The sequence below is a fragment of the Ranitomeya imitator genome, chromosome 3, assembly GCF_032444005.1.
Source record: "Ranitomeya imitator isolate aRanImi1 chromosome 3, aRanImi1.pri, whole genome shotgun sequence".
Taxonomy (NCBI): Eukaryota; Metazoa; Chordata; class Amphibia; order Anura; family Dendrobatidae; genus Ranitomeya; species Ranitomeya imitator.
In genome coordinates, this window is record NC_091284.1 from 792741494 (window position 1) to 792757932 (window position 16439).

At 41.9% G+C, this 16439-nt stretch overlaps 1 protein-coding gene across 1 annotated transcript in view; it reads left to right on the plus strand.

The window, feature by feature from the left end:
- CNTN5 (contactin 5) overlaps positions 1 to 16439 on the plus strand; it is a 2082395-nt gene that overhangs the window by 2038711 nt on the left and 27245 nt on the right. Inside the window, exons 23-24 of the mRNA XM_069759184.1 lie at positions 7331 to 7517; positions 12265 to 12377. Coding sequence (XP_069615285.1) covers positions 7331 to 7517; positions 12265 to 12377 — 300 coding nt within the window. The remainder of the gene's footprint in view (positions 1 to 7330; positions 7518 to 12264; positions 12378 to 16439) is intronic.

Genomic DNA, 16439 nt, shown 5'->3' on the forward strand with positions numbered 1-16439 from the left:
CAAAGAATTGGTGCAGCATGTGAAAAGTCTTGGAGACAGGAGTGGGAGGTTCTGATTATTGAGGATGCTAACCTCAGGACATTAGCAGAACGAAGAGCGCGGGTAGGGTGGTAGGCTGAGGCCAGGGAGGAAATGTAGGGTGGTACTGAGCCATGGTGTGCTTTATGGATGAGGGTAATAAGTTTGTATTGGATTCTGGAGTGGATGGGTAACCAGTGTAATGACTGGCACAAGGTAGAGGCATCGGTATAACGATTGGTGAGGAATAAGATCCTGGCTGCAGCATTCGGGACAGATTAGAGAGGTGAGAGTATGGTAAGAGGTAGGCCGATTAGTAGAGAATTACAATAGTCAAGACAAGAATGAATAAGAGAAACAGTAAGAGTTTTTTCAGAGTCGAAAGTAAGAAAAGGGCGAATTCTAGAAATGTTTTTGAGGTGCATGACCCCAAGTGTTGTGAATTCTGTTGTCAAGCTCCCTCCTGTGGTCATGAATGGTACTTCGGCTGGTTCTGTCCATGGGCTTCCTCTGGTGGTTGTGAGTGGAGCTGCGGCTTCTGAGATTCCTTCCACAGGTGACGAGGTTAATTCGTTAGCTGGCTGCTCTATTTAACTCCACTTAGATCATTGCTCCATGCCACCTGTCAATGTTCCAGTATTGGTCTCGTTCTCTCCTGGATCGTTCTTGTGACCTGTCTTCCCAGCAGAAGATAAGTTCCTGCTTGTTTTTCTCTGGTTTGCTATTTTTCTGTCCAGCTTGCTATTTTGATTTTTGTCTTGCTTGCTGGAAGCTCTGGGACGCAGAGGGAGCGCCTCCGCACCGTGAGTCGGTGCGGAGGGTCTTTTTGCGCCCTCTGCGTGGTCTTTTTGTAGTTTTTTGTGCTGACCGCAAAGTTACCTTTCCTATCCTCTGTCTGTTCAGTAAGTCGGGCCTCACTTTGCTAAATCTATTTCATCTCGGTGTTTGTAATTTTCATCTTTACTCACAGTCATTATATGTGGGGGGCTGCCTTTTCCTTTGGGGAATTTCTCTGAGGCAAGGTAGGCTTTATTTTTCTATCTCTAGGGCTAGCTAGTTTCTTAGGCTGTGTCGAGTTGCATAGGGAGCGTTAGGAGCAATCCACGGCTATTTCTAGTGTGTGTGATAGGATTAGGGATTGTGGTCAGCAGAGTTCCCACGTCTCAGAGCTCGTCCTATATTATTAGTAACTATCAGGTCATTCCGTGTGCTCTTAACCACCAGGTCCATTATTGTCCTTACCACCAGGTCATAACACCCAAGGCAGCGGGCATGTTGCTTGGGGGTAATGGTGGAACCACACACGGGGATGACAATGTCAGGCAAAGGTAGGATAGTAGAGGGAGAGAACATGAGGAGTTCAGGTTTTGACAGGTTCAGTTACAGATAGAGGGAGGACATGATGTTAGAGACAATCACTGGTGTTTTCTAAAAAGGCAGGAGTGATATCAGGACAAGAAGTGTATAATTGGGTGTCATCAGCATAGAGATGGTTCTGGACACCAAATCTACTGATTGTTTGTCCAATAGGGGCAGTATTCAAAGAGAGGAGGAGGGGGCCTAGGACTGATCCTTGAGGAACCCCAACAATAAGGGGAAGGTGAGAGGAAGAGGAACCACCCAAAGATATAGTGAAGGAGTGGTCAGAGAGATAGGAGGAGAACAGGACAGAACGGTGTCCTTGAGGCCGATGCAGTGTAGCATAGTAAGGAGGAGCTGATGATCCATGGTATCAAATGCTGCGGAGAGATCCAAGAGAATTAGCATGGAGTAGTGACCATCAGATTTAGCTGTTAGTAGATCATTAGAGACTTTAGTGAGGGCAGTTTCAGTAGAGTGTAAAGAGTGGAAACCAGATTGAACAGGGTCGAGAAGAGAGTTATCTGAGAGATAGCGCGTAAGACGGGAGTGGACCAGGCGTTCGAGGAGTTTGGAGATGAAGGGAAGATTAGAGACGGGTCTATAATTAGCGGCACAGTTTTGGTTCGAGGGATTGTTTTTTAAGTAATGGATGTATGATGGCATGTTAAAAAGAGGAGGGAAAGATACCAGAAGAGAGAGAAAGGTTGAATATTTTTTTTTAGGTGAGAGATGACAGCAAAGGAAAGGGACTGGAGGAGATGTCACGGAATGGGGTCACTGGTGCAAGTGGTCGGGCGAGAAGATGCAAGGAGCCTGATTACTTCTTCTGTGACTGGTTCAAAGTCAGAGAGTGAACTACATAGATGCAGTGGGGGAGGGAGGATAGTGCATGGTATGAGGGGATTGGGAGATAATTTCCTGTCGGATGTGGTCAATTTTTTCTTTTTCTTTGAAGTAGTTGGCCAGATCGTCAGCATGGAGATCCATGGTTGGGGCCTGCACTCTTGGGTTGAGTAGGGAATGAAAAGTGTCAAAGAGATGTTTCGGGTTATTGGGTAGTGACGTGATGAGGGTGTTGAAATAGGTTTGTTTGGAGAGGTGAATGGCAGAGTTGAATGTTTTAGGCATGAACTTGGATGAAATCTTCAGGTAGATTAGATTTTCTCCACAGGCTTTCGGCGCACCTGGAGCACCGCTGCAGGAAACGGGAAAGGGATCAAATACTTATTTCCCCCACTGTAACTAGGTACTTTTTTATTTTCTGCTCCAAGCTGCAGTTAATATGAACAGGTTGTGCAGTAGCAATCAACACCTTTAAAGGTCGGTAGCCTAGCCTTGCCTCGCCTCTTTGGCGCACCTGGGTTTACTCTGCAGTTATTATTATTTTTTTATTACGCATTAATCAGGATATATATATTTTTTATAGATTAGGCTTTTACAGATGTGGCGATATCAAATCTGTCAATTTTTTTTTTTTTAATTTTACCTTTTTTTTCAGTCTCATTACGGCTCTTCAACCTGTGATTGTTTGATTGATTGCAGTCTACATATGCAATACCAAGGGCTCGTTAGGAAGGGTATTAACATAAGAATATATGTATGGTGGTGGTGGTTTGGTGGGCATAAGGTTGCTGAATAATTCCCTTCAAAGGGTCAACACTAATTTATAGGATTGCTACCTCCAGTCGGTGACACTAGAGATCCTGCTTTCTTCCAGTTTTCATAGTCTTCTGTATAAAAGGCAGATAAAATAAGGCCCTGATAAATAAAATATAGCAAAATATTAGACAAAAGCTAGACTGAATTATTTTTTTATCCATCTCCAATATCAGTTATGCAAGAAAGTAAGTGACCCCGGAAAATAACTACCCAACCTTTAACCGCTTGGATTGTAGCCTGTGCAATCCGCATCTGCCCCAACCAAGTGATTAGGAAAATTTTAGTTAAACATGAAATTCACCTTTGCCTCACGTCTACGTCTAAAGCTCTGAACATTGAAGTTCTTTTATTACGAGTAACCATTCATTATTAAATGCAGAGTCTTCTGTGATGACTGAGACTCTTGAACCGTCTGTGTCTGGTCTAAAGGACAAGGAATGACAGCTTCGCTCATCTAACTGGGGTTGGATTTATTTTTTTATTTTTTTCAGTTTTACTTTTTGCCTTCCAGACAAATTATCCATGTGTAAATGACCAGCTATGACAGACGTCACTTTATCGTCTAGCATTGTCCTCTATCTGTTAATGTCAACCAGCATTTGCAATCACATGAAATGCCACAAGGCAGGCTCCCCAGCGGCACTCTGTGCCTAATCAGGTCACTTAGAAACCGGCAGTGATAGCTCACCAACCTGAAAAAGGTGCAAATATTCATTTGCAAAATAATATTCATACCAGGACAGAATTTAGAATTTTAATTATTTTTGTGAATTTGTCTTTTCAGTGGTAGCAGTACCACCTTCCTATATTATATAAAAAGGTTAGAAATGGCATATGGAAGGTGGGGGTCTGTTACAGATTTTGCATTGGAGACCAATGTGTAAAGAAATTTGAAGGTTAAAATAAAAAAGAAAGCGCTTAGACTTTTTCTGAAAAAGCGCATACGATCTGCCATTTTTCATTAAGGTACAATTTTGAATTTTTTTTCTTACTCGCCTTCTTCCAAGAGCCCCAACTATTTTTATATATTTTTTCCATGTATATAGCCGTATGATATCTTGTTTTCTGCAGGATGAGTTATAGTTTTCAATTATGCCATTCATTTTGCTATTCGATATACTGAAAAATGCAAAAAAAATAATTTCAAGTGCAGTGAAATTGGGTCAAAAATGAAATTCTGCCATGGTGTTTTGAGAGTGGCTTTTACAACTTAATGGTCAAAGTTATGATCCTCTAGGTCAGTATCATTACTACAGTACCAAACTTGCATATTTTTTTTTATATAAAAAACAAAACAATTGGAGCTTGTGTCACCATGTGACCCTTAACATATTGTGTTTTTCCATTGAATGAGCCAGGGGAGGGTCAGTTTTTTGCTTGACGAGCTGGTTTTGTAGACAACCATAGAGTGGGTAGTAGGTTGTCCACCTTATCTCCACCCTAGGGTGTGGTCTGGAGCTTAAATAGCTGGACAGCTAATAGCAAAGGCAGTCTTGGATCAGCAGGGCTGGAGACAGGGTCTCCAGTGGTTTGTGTCCTGAGGATGAAAGACTGAACGTGTGTTGCTCCAGAGCAGTCAGCTCCCTGCAAATGTATGGACTCTGTTACCACATTTTTTTGTTGTTGTTGTTTTCCTGTTTTGCCTGAAGGGTTGTGTTTACTTTTCCCTTCATGTTGGTTTTTGCTGTCTGTATAATAAACCAAACCAACAGGTTATTTAAAGAGACAGTGTTCCTGTTTTCTACCTCCGTGTACCACTGAGTGAGTTGAACCACAAGATATATATCTTTATTTTCAATGAAGGAAAAGATTTAAGCTTGTATAATTTTTTTTTTTTATTTTTATGCCTTTTAAGAACTTTAAAAAAATATTTTGCTTTATTTGTTAATTTTCACTGGGGACTTGAGCCTGTGATTGTCCGATCAATTATACTATATACTGCGATACCAATGTATCACAGTAAATAGTGTACATTATGGACTCTTTTGAAGTTTAGCATGTTGATGAGCTTCAGAGGAGCGCCAAGGTTGGCGGTGATGGGGGTTTTCAGAAGGCCCCAGGCTATCATAGTAACCCATCGGTGGTTTGAAGCCAATGGAAGTCGGTAAGCGCACAGCGGAGGAGCATGTTTGATTCTTAGCGCTGCCCTTATTGTAAGTACAGTCTGCTCGAAACTCTACAGCACTCTTGTCCAAAATTCGGTAGGGGTATGTGACCATACCAGTCCCTCAGCAGCATGCATTGCATAACAGGGCACTTGGAAATAGACATGTACTACTTTTCCATGCCATGAGCACTGATGGTGAATTGTATAAATAATTCATATCTACTGTGTATGATAATATTGCCCAACATTGGTGGTAGTCACATACAGAATTTCTAAATACTCTGCATCTAGGAATATCTTAGATAACAGTTTCTTAATATAGTGTTTTTAAGTGCATCATTCACCCGGCTTCTTGTCTTAAGCCATCCACAGATATGCTAACTCTTACCTTTCCCTAAATTTCATTAAGGCTGTAATTTCTCATAAAATTGTTACACATTATTGTGACATGCTAATAAAACAGTTGACAGTCGGCAATTCACATAATTAGTGGCCACCTATGGACACATAGAACATAAACGTTTCCAAACAGTATCTCAAGATCATTAAACTAATGATATTTCAATATGAAGATCGGGCATTACAGAGCAAAAATAGTGTAGCTCATCATTTAGTTGAGGATCAATCAGAAAGACCTAATCAACTCATGTAGGGTTGTTGGACACCAAAGAAAGTGATTTGCCTGAAGTGAATCACTTAAGGGGCATCTGTCAGTAGGATCAAACCTCTTAAGTCATTAATATGGGAATGCAGGTCATAAAATGCTGAATAATGATACCTTGATATTTGCGATCTGAAATCTTATTCCAGAGAGATCCACTTTTTTAATATGTAAATGAGCTGTTAAGGTCTATGGGCCAGACATAGATCTCCCTTAGAATCTGCCTCCAGGGCCAATTTTAAATGAAAGCAGGCGTTACCTGTATGAGACATGGAGATCAGGAGAACAAACTGTCAGTCATTACATGTCTCACACTGGTAACTCCCCCTTTCATTTAAAATGTGCTCCGAAGGCTGATTTTCAGGGAGATCTATGTCAGGCCCATAGATCTTAACAGCTCATTTCCATGTTGATAAAAATTTGGATTTCTCTGGAATAAAACACTGGATTACATGTATCAAAGTGTCATTTTATTCAACTTTCTGAGACGGCTTAGGAAGGTTGATTCTACAGGCAGATTCCCTTTAAGTGAAATATGGTTTTTCAGATTGGCTACCAGAAGGGCTCACTAAAAGTTTGCTCACACTACATGCATTTAACATTGCTTATCTAATCTCCATTCATCACATGAGAAGAGTACGTGCAAGTCTTTCCTTATATTACCCAACAAAATATAGAATTAGTCAAAGACAGATACTTTAACAATGCCTTGGTCAATAATTTCTAACATTGGTGGGCCTTGCCGGTATCGTTCCATATGGCTTAAGTGACTGGTCTGCCACCTATGTCTGAAATAAATAAGACCATGTGTTGTAATTTCAGGAGCAGCCTGGGAACATCCATCATCATATTTACCCCTGTTGTCCCGGCAAAGGTCATTTTGACATTGTCACAGCTTTCTCTAAACCGAATGTGACAGACACCTGTCCTAGTTTGAATAGCTACGAGAGAAAGTTCTCCTTCCATTCCTATTTTGCTTATGCTTTTCCTAAAACATTAACCCGCTCCAATTTATCCTTAGGTGTTCTGTCAGAATTTATCCATCACGTCTCCGCAGCTCTTCTACTGTGTGGATAGTGATAAAGACAAAATATTCGCTCCTTAGCTGCACCTTGCAAATCGTTGAGCCTCACGATCCTAAGCCAACTGGTTAAAATATGGGACAGGCAAGACGTCTTGGACTTTTCGCTAAATTCTTTTGACTGTCTGTCAGTATTTGTATTTTTTTCACTCCTGGTCTAAGCGGCCAAACAGTGTAACAGTAGAGCTCTGGCTCTGAATATCAATGATTCTGTGAGTAATAGGGTGACATCTTGACCCTAGATGGTTGGGTGGGATGCTTAATAGCACTCAGGCATAAACCTGGGCTGCAAATCCCTTGCGTTTTAAAATAGCCTGTTAATTTTTTGACAGAAGGGTCTTTTCACTGCAGGGAGGCGAATGCCTTCAAATAACCAATAAAGAAATAAAGTGAAAACTTCACGGCTGCCAAAATTAATCTTCTGTGTGGTCAATGTTGGCAGGTTAGTTACTGGAAAGATATGGAGCAGGAAGAGGCTGCAGAAAAAGTAAAAACGTCTGGAAATGAGTCGTCCATCATCCTGACAGAGTTAGAAGGAAATACATTATATCATATAACAGTGAGAGCGTATAACAAAGCTGGATACGGTCCTTCAAGTACCGAAGTGCGTGGAGGCACCAAGAAATCACGTAAGTAACCTCATGCTCCTTACAGCAGCCTTTTGTGTTTGGACCTAAAGAACTAATCTTGGCTTAACAGACAAAACTGGACAATTTTCAAACTTTGGAGATGTATCATGAGCTGACTTTATTAAGGATACGTGCACACAATGTCTTTTTCAGGCGGATTTGAACTGGAACCCATCTGAAAAAGGGGCTAAAAAATGGTGCAAAGTATGAACATAATGTACACCAATGTGAAAATGACTTACTGTTCATACAGCCATGGCCGAAAGTGTTGGCACCCTTGAAATTGTTCCAGAAAATGAAGTATTTCTTCCAGAAAATTATTGCAATTACACATGTTTTGTTGTTTTCATATTTGTTCATTTGTGTATATTGGACCTCTCCTCCTTGCTTACCAAAATCCCGCACTGTCTGTCTGCCATTTCAGCCTTCTTTTCTGCTCGCTTTCTACAACTGAACATGGACAAAACAGAATTCATCATCTTTCCCCCATCTCACTCTACCCCTCCACCAGACCTATCCATCAATGTCAATGGCTGCTCACTATCCCCAGTCCCACACGCCCGGTGCCTCGGGGTGATCCTCGACTCTGCCCTCTCTTTCAAGCCACATATCCAAGCCCTTGCCTCCTCCTGTCGTCTCAAACTCAAAAATATTTCCCGGATCCGTGCTTTCCTTGACCGCAACACTGCAAAAACGCTAGTGCATGCCCTTATCATCTCCCGCCTCGACTACTGCAACCTCCTACTCTCTGGACTCCCCTCTAGCACTCTGGCACCACTCCAATCCATCCTACACTCTGCTGCCCGACTAATCCACCTGTCCCCCCGCTATTCCCCAGCCTCTCCCCTGTGTCAAGCCCTTCACTGGCTTCCTATCGCCCAGAGACTCCAGTTCAAAACCCTCACACTGACATACAAAGCCATCCACAACCTGTCTCCTCCATACATCTGTGACATGGTCTCCCGGTACCTACCTACACGCAACCTCCGATCCTCCCAAGATCTCCTTCTCTACTCCCCTCTTATCTCTTCTTCCCATAACCGCATCTAAGACTTCTCCCGTGCTTCCCCCATACTCTGGAACTCTCTACCCCATCACATCAGACTCGCGCCTACCATAGAAACCTTCAAAAAGAACCTGAAGACTCATCTCTTCCGACATGCCTACAGCCTGCAGTGATCCTCAACCTACTGAACAGCAGCACAGCCAGCTCTTCCCTCTCCTAGTGTATCCTCACCCACCCCCTGCAGACTGTGAGCTCTCGCGGGCAGGGGCCTCCCTCCTTATGTACTCGTGTGCCTTGTTATCTGCTCATGTTTAATGTATTTGTCTATATTTGCCCCGTATTTACATGTAAAGCGCCATGGAATAAATGGCGCTATAAAAATGTATAATAATAATAATAATAATTGGAACTACACAAAAAAAACAGAGGAAAAAAGGCAAATTGGACATAAATTTACACAAAACTCCAAACATGGGCAGAAAAAAATTGCTGACACCCTCAACTTAATATGTGATACACACTCTTTTGAAAAAATAACTGCAATCTTCTTTTTATCTCTTCTTTCCCTTTTTCTTCTTTTCCTAGTTATATATGTTCCTTTCCCCCCCCCCCACTATTTTATTTTCCTCTCCCACTGTCCCCTACCCTATTTCCCTACTCCTTCAAATTTTATAAAACCAATAAAAATTGTTGGAAAAGAGAAAATAACTGCAATCAATCACTTCCTATAACCATAAACAAGCTTCTTACACCGTTCAACTGGAATTTTGGACCATTTTTCTTTTGAAAATTGCTCCAGGTCTCTCATATTTGAAGGCGACTTCTGCCAACAGAAATTTTAAGATCTATCCACAGGTGTTGAATGGGATTTAGATCCAGACCCATTGTTGGCCACTTTAGAACTCTTCAGCACTTTGTTTCCATCAATTTCTGGGTTCTTCTTGAAGTATGTTTGGGGTCACTACTCTGCTGGAAGACTCATGACCTAAGACACAAACCCAGCTTTCTGACACTGGGCACTACATTGTGACCCAAAATACTTTGGTAATCTTCAGATTTCATGATGTCTTGCACCCGGTGCCAGAGGCAGCAGGACATCCCCAAAACATTTTTGAACTTCCACCATATTTGACTGTAGGTACTGTGTTCTTTTCTTTGTAGGCCTCATTCCATTTTCTGTAAACAGCAGAATTATGTGCTTTAACAAAAACCTCTACCTTGTTCTCATCTGTCCACAAGACAGTTTTCCAGTAGGATTGGCTTATTCAAGTACATTTTGAAAAGCTGCAGTCTAGCTTTTTGTTTCTGTGTCAGCAATGGGGCCCTCCTGGGTCTCCTACCATAGCGTTTCATTTTCATTTTAAATAATCACATATAGTTCTCGATGACACTGATGCACCCTGCGTCTGCAGGACAGCTTGAATTTCTTTCGCACTTTTTTGGGGCTGCCCATCCACCATCCGGACTATCTTGTGTTGCAACCATTAATCAATTTTTCTCTGCAGTCCACATCCAGGGAGATGAGCTACAGTGCCATGAGTTGTAAACTTCTTGATTATGTTGCGCACTGTGAACAAAGGAACATCAAGATCTCTGGAGATGGACTTGTAATCTTGATTGTTGATATTTTTCAACAATTATGTTTTTCAAGTCTCCAGACAGCTTTCCTCTTTCTGATTTCCATGCTTAGTGTGGCCCACACAGACACACAGTGCAAAAAATCAGTCAACTTCTCCCCTTTTTATTTGATTTCAGGTGTGATTTTCATATTGCCCACACCTGATATTTTCCACCGGTGAGTGAAGTTGTTTACCCACAGTTTTGGAAAGGTGCCAACAATTTTGTCTGGCCCATTTTTTTTCTCAGGTTTTTGTGTTGTTGCAATACACACGAGGAAATAAACGTGTATAACAAAATATGTGTTATTGCAATAACATTATGGGATAAATACTTCATTTTCTGGAGTTATTTCAAGGATGCCAACACTTTTAACCAAGACTGAATATTGCAGTTTTGGAGCTTGTTTCAAAGCGGTTGTCCATACTCAGACAATCCTTTCTCAATCCCTATGTTTCCCTCTTGTAAAATAATAACACACTCACCTCCGATGCCGGCGCCATTCCAGTGTGTGTTGGCACTAGCTCTCCCTGGGGATCACGTTACATTCTTTTGCCACCTAATCCCGGCAGCCAGTGCTAGCTTCACTTTCCACTGCCTTCAAACAAATCACATACATCTGGTGGAAGCGAGAGCTTCTGATCTCTCACTTCTTCCTGATGTATGTGATGTGTCTAAAGTTGGGAAGAGTGCAGTCATCGCCGATTGTCACGCGATACCCAGGAGAGCTAGTGCCGACACTGCTGGAAGGGCGCCGGTATCGGAGATGAGTATTAGTGTTATTATTTTCCAAGGGGGAAACATAGGGATTGAGAAGGGGGTTATCCGAGTAGTGGACAACCCCGTTAACTGCTTCAGGCTTCAAAAGCAGTTAGCCATCTAAAATAGGTAACCTATTCATTTTGGGGGCAGCTTCCAAATGGAAGCCACATGCCATTTATAGTTATATCCATCAAAGATAAACACCGGTGGCGGAAGACACCAATGGAAAAATTAGCTATTTACTAGCACAAAAAGCCTTATTAATTGTTCTCTTTGGGGTTTGCAGCTAAGTAGTGTGTACAGAGACCCCAGACATCAAATTATCTTTCAGTCCCTCCCTGATAGTGGAGCATGCATCATAACAGCAATCCAAATAATATAAAATCTCCCATACAATCTGCTTGCAATACAACTGCTGACCACAGGGCGAGCTGTGAAATAGACCCCAGACTATGCTCTTCATATACCACCTAATACTTTCAAAGTACAGTGAGAAATGTATGGCAGCTGGATTACTAGTCCTCTAGTGATAATCTGCTGCTGATAAAACAGTGATTTTATCAAAGCTACAGCAAACATCCCAGTAAGTGACACATCCCTGTAATCAGGATTTCTGTCTGTACATAATGCTGATGTCAGATCAGCTGGCAAAATCCTGGTGACAGATTTGCTTTAACAATATTTATATATATATATATATGTATATATATAAGATGGCCGCCGGACAAGTCCTCGAGAGGAGATATGTATCATTGAGGTTGGTAAGCCCGGAAAAGCAGTCTCCAGCATGTATAGTGGTACAGCAGATCAATAGGAGGCCAGTTGTCTCATTCAGGGTCTGTGTGTGGAGGTGTCTAGAGGTGTGCAGACCTCCAGAGTTGTTTGTCTTTTCTAAGGACCAAACAGCTGGACACTGACCCGTGAGGGCAAACCCGCACTACTCTATGGACTATTTACTTCATGTTTTCATAAATATATATTTATATTTATTATTAAAAAGGGTTTTTGTAATTTTTTGTTACCCAAGGTGTTTGTAATGTCCCTTAGAACTGTAAAATTCTTCTTGGTAATATTCAATCCTGAACCTATTGATATTTCATTCCTACCAAACAGGGCTAAGCTTTTGTGACACGGCAGACAGATAAAAGAATTCTGGTTTCTACGCTAAGTATAAGTTCAGTCAAGTAGAGTAGTTATTAAAATGACATTGCTGGAGCAGGAACGGTTTATCAGCCTCCAGCTGTGTTAGCAGGACAACTATATAGAGAGCAATTCTACAGATGGGGATTGGAATAGTTATATTTACATTTCATTTGTATATAAAAGAGATTCTGATTATTTTTTTTCCCCTTCTCTCTCCAGCTCCCAGCCAAGCTCCGAGCACCGTCAAATGGATACGGAACGGTTCCCATGTGTCCTTGGGCTGGGAGGCAGTCAGATCATTTGCAAACGAGTCAGAAGTCATGGGATACAAGGTCAGTCGACTGTATATATTCGCCTTGTCACAAGCGGTACATGCATGGTTGAGGTTTCTTGGTTTTTTTTCATCCTTTTTTTCTTTATTTGTCTAAATTGGTTGCAAATAAAAAATGAAATATGAAAAAAAAGATTAAAGCTCCTTCTTCCAATAAGACGCGGTTTTATTGTCCAACAATACAATTTTTTTTTTCTAGAGAGAAATTGACAATTTAATAAGAATGCAGCACGTTTCCAGTTTATTTTAGTTAAAAGTTCTTCTGTCTTTGGGATCAGGCCGTGTTCAGACTAATCTGTAGCTTACGGGAAGCAACAGCCTGGGGTTTCCTAGAAACTAAAGGGACTTTTCTTGGAATTTTAAATAAATTTCAAAATCTAGTTTTTTATATAATTTTGCCATTTTTGCAGCACAACCTTAAAAAAAAAGTAACCAAGATTTTAGTGATTACCTTTGGATATAGTCAATAAAATAAAAATTTAAAGGGTTTTTCTACCTTCAGAAAACTCGTCACAAGAAAAAGTTTGTTTTAAAAATAAAACACAAATTTGATTTACTCACCCTCCCCGGGTCTCAGCCATCGCTCCTGGTGACAGTTATCATTCTGCAGCACTAATGTTTGACAGCACTGCAGCAAGTCGGTGATCTCGGCAGCTCTTAGTGACTCATGTTGTCTACTAGGGCAGAACTCCACAGCCTAGTTTTTGGCTGCTGCACTGTTACCGTGATGCCACCACAGACAATAGTAAACAAGGGGAGCAGTCTGGAAGTCTTTACACACCCGGTCTAGGATCCTCCATCCCCTGCCTCTGGTAAGTGTCTCCCCACCTTCCAGATTATGGTTACTGCCCCACTGGGGGGCCATGCCTATATAGGGCGTTCTGTGGGTGGGCACATTTGCCTGTACTGTGGCACTCTGCACTTTATGAATAGCCGGTTGTGAATCTAGGCATTTTGGGTTCTTTGGTGGATTCTGTTCACCCTGGTGTATTGTCTTTGTATGTGTACAAACGTTTTTATATATACTATGCAACTGCTTTCAATAAACTTTGGACTTTTATATTATATACCTAGTATAGCTCTTCTTTCTCCTTTTTCTATATTTTCCATATGTATTAGTAATAGAAACAGTCGTAGTATTTGGGCTTTGGGTACAATCATGATAGCAACGCTATAGCTGTAAGGACTAGTGATGAGCGAATATAATCGTTGCTCGGGTTTTCCCGAGCACGCTCGGGTGACCTCCGAGTATTTCTTAGTGTTCGGAGATTAAGTTTTCATCGCCTCAGCCGAATGATTTACAGCTATTAGCCAGGCTAAGTACATGTGGGGGTTGCCTGGTTGCTAGGGAATCTCCACATGACATATAATCAAACTGGCCAATAGCTGTAAATCATTCAGCTGCCTCAATGAGAACTTAATCTCCGAACACTAACAAATACTTGGAGGTCACCCATGCGTGCTCGGGCAAACCCGAGCAACGAGTATACTCGCTCATCACTAGTAAGGAGGGCAAAGGAAGCAGTGCTACCCAAATTCCAACGACAAAGAAGATTCATGTCTTCTCCGCCAGGCAAATGGACAATAATCATGCTGCCAGAACCATGGGCAACATGAATCGGACACATCTGAAACACACAGTCCCCGGTCGGCTTTTCAGGGTATGTTTTATCTGAAATGTGTTACTGGTTAAAATACATATGGCTGCAATAAGAGAGCCAAGCTCTGATTCCTGCTATATGTGCTTCAGGCAGCATAAATCAGGTTCCTCTTAACCCCTTTGTACACAATGTCATACATGTACAGTACAGACCAAAAGTTTGGACACACCTTCTCATTTAAAGGTTTTTCTGTATTTTCATGACTATGAAAATTGTACATTCACACTGAAGGCATCAAAACTATGAATTAACACATGTGGAATTATATACTTAACAAAAAAGTGTGAAACAACTGAAAATATGTCTTATATTCTAGTTTCTTCAAAGTAGCCACCTTTTGCTTTGATGACTGCTTTGCACACTCTTGGCATTTTCTTGATGAGCTTCAAGAGGTAGTCACGGGAATGGTTTTCACTTCACAGGTGTGCCCTGTCACGTTTAATAAGTGGGATTTCTTGCCTTATAAATGGTGTTGGGACCATCAGTTGTGTTGTGCAGAAGTCTGGTGGATACACAGCTGATAGTCCTACTGAATAAACTGTTAGAATTTGTATTATGACAAGAAAAAAGCAGCTAAGTAAAGAAGAACGAAAGAAAGGTCAGTTAGTCCGAAAAATTGGGAAAACTTTGAAAGTGTCCCCAAGTGCAGAGGCAAAAACCATCAAGCGCTACAAAGAAACTGGCTCACACAGGACCACCCCAGGAAAGGAAGACCAAGAGTCACCTCTGCTTCTGAGGATAAGTTTATCCGAGTCACCAGCCTCAGAAATCACAGGTTAACAGCAGCTCATATTAGAGACCAGGTCTATGCCACACAGAGTTCTAGCAGCAGACACATCTCTACAAAAACTGTTAAAAGGAGACTTTGTGCTGCAGGCCTTCATGGTAAAATAGCTGCTAGGAAACCACTGTCAAGGACAGGAAACAAGGAGAAGAGACTTGTTTGGGCTAAAGAACACAAGGAATGGACATTAGACCAGTGGAAATCTGTGCTTTGGTCTGATGAGTCCAAATTTGAGATCTTTGGTTCCATCTACCGTGTCTTTGTGCGATGCAGAAAAGGTGAACGGATGGACTCTACATGCCTGGTTCCCCCCATGAAGCATGGAGGAGGAGGTGTGATGGTGTGGGGGTGCTTTGCTGGTGACACTGTTGGGGATTTATTCAAAATTGAAGGCATACTGAACCAGAATGTCTACCACATTTATTTTTCAACAGGACAATGACCCCAAACACACCTCCAGGCTGTGTAAGGGCTATTTGACCAAGAAGGAGAGTGATGGGGTGCTACGCCAGATGGCCTGGCCTCCACAGTCACCAGACCTGAACCCAATCGAGATGGTTTGTGGTGAGCTGGACCGCAGAGTGAAGGTAAAACGGCCAACAAGTGCTAAGCATCTCTGGGAACTCCTTCAAGATTGTTGGAAGACCATTCCCGGTGACTACCTCTGGAAGCTCATTAAGAGAATGCCAAGAGTGAGCAAAGCAGTCACCAAAGCAAAAGTGGCTACTTTGAAGAACCTAGAATATAAGACATAATTTCAGTTTTTTCAATACGTTTTTGTTAAGTATATAATTCCACATGTGTTAATTCATTTTTTTGATGCCTTCAGTGTACAATTTTCATAGTCATGAAAATAAAGAAAAATATTTAAATGGGAAGGTCTGTCCAAACTTTTGGTCTGTACTGTACGTAATCATGGTCAGTGTACATGTGTTTGAAGTGAGCTCAGGAGCTGTGTATGAAGTGAGTTCAGCAGCTGTGTATGAAACAAACCCAGGAGCTGTGTATGAAGTGAGCTCAGGAGCTTTGTATGAAGCGGGCCCAGGAGCTGTGTATGAAGTGAGCCCAGGAGCTGTGTATGAAGCGAGCCCAGGAGCTGTGTATGAAGTGGGCTCAGGAGCTGTGCATAAAGCGAGTGCAGCAGCTGTGTATGAAACGAACCCAGGAGCTCTGTATGAAGCGAGCTCATGAGCTGTGTATGAAGTGAGCTCAGGAGCTGTGTATGACGTGAGCTCAGGAGCTGTGAATGAAGCAAGCTCAGGAGCTGAGTATGAAGTGAGCTCAGGAGCTGTGCATGAAGCGAGCTCAGGAGCTTTGTATGAAGCAGGCCAAGGAGCTGTGTGTGAAGTGGGGCGCAGGACCTGTGTATGAAGCGGGCCCAGAAGCTGTATATGAAGCAAGCCCAGGAGCTGTGTCTGAAGCGGGCTCAGGAGCTATGTATTATTATTATTTATTATTATAGCACCATTTATTACATTGCGCTTTACATGTGAAAAGGGGTATACATAATAAAAAACAAGTACAGTAATCTTAAGCAATACAAGTCACATCTGGTACAGGAGGACAGAGGACCTTGCCCGCAAGGGCTCACAATCTACAAGGTATGGGTGAGGATAAA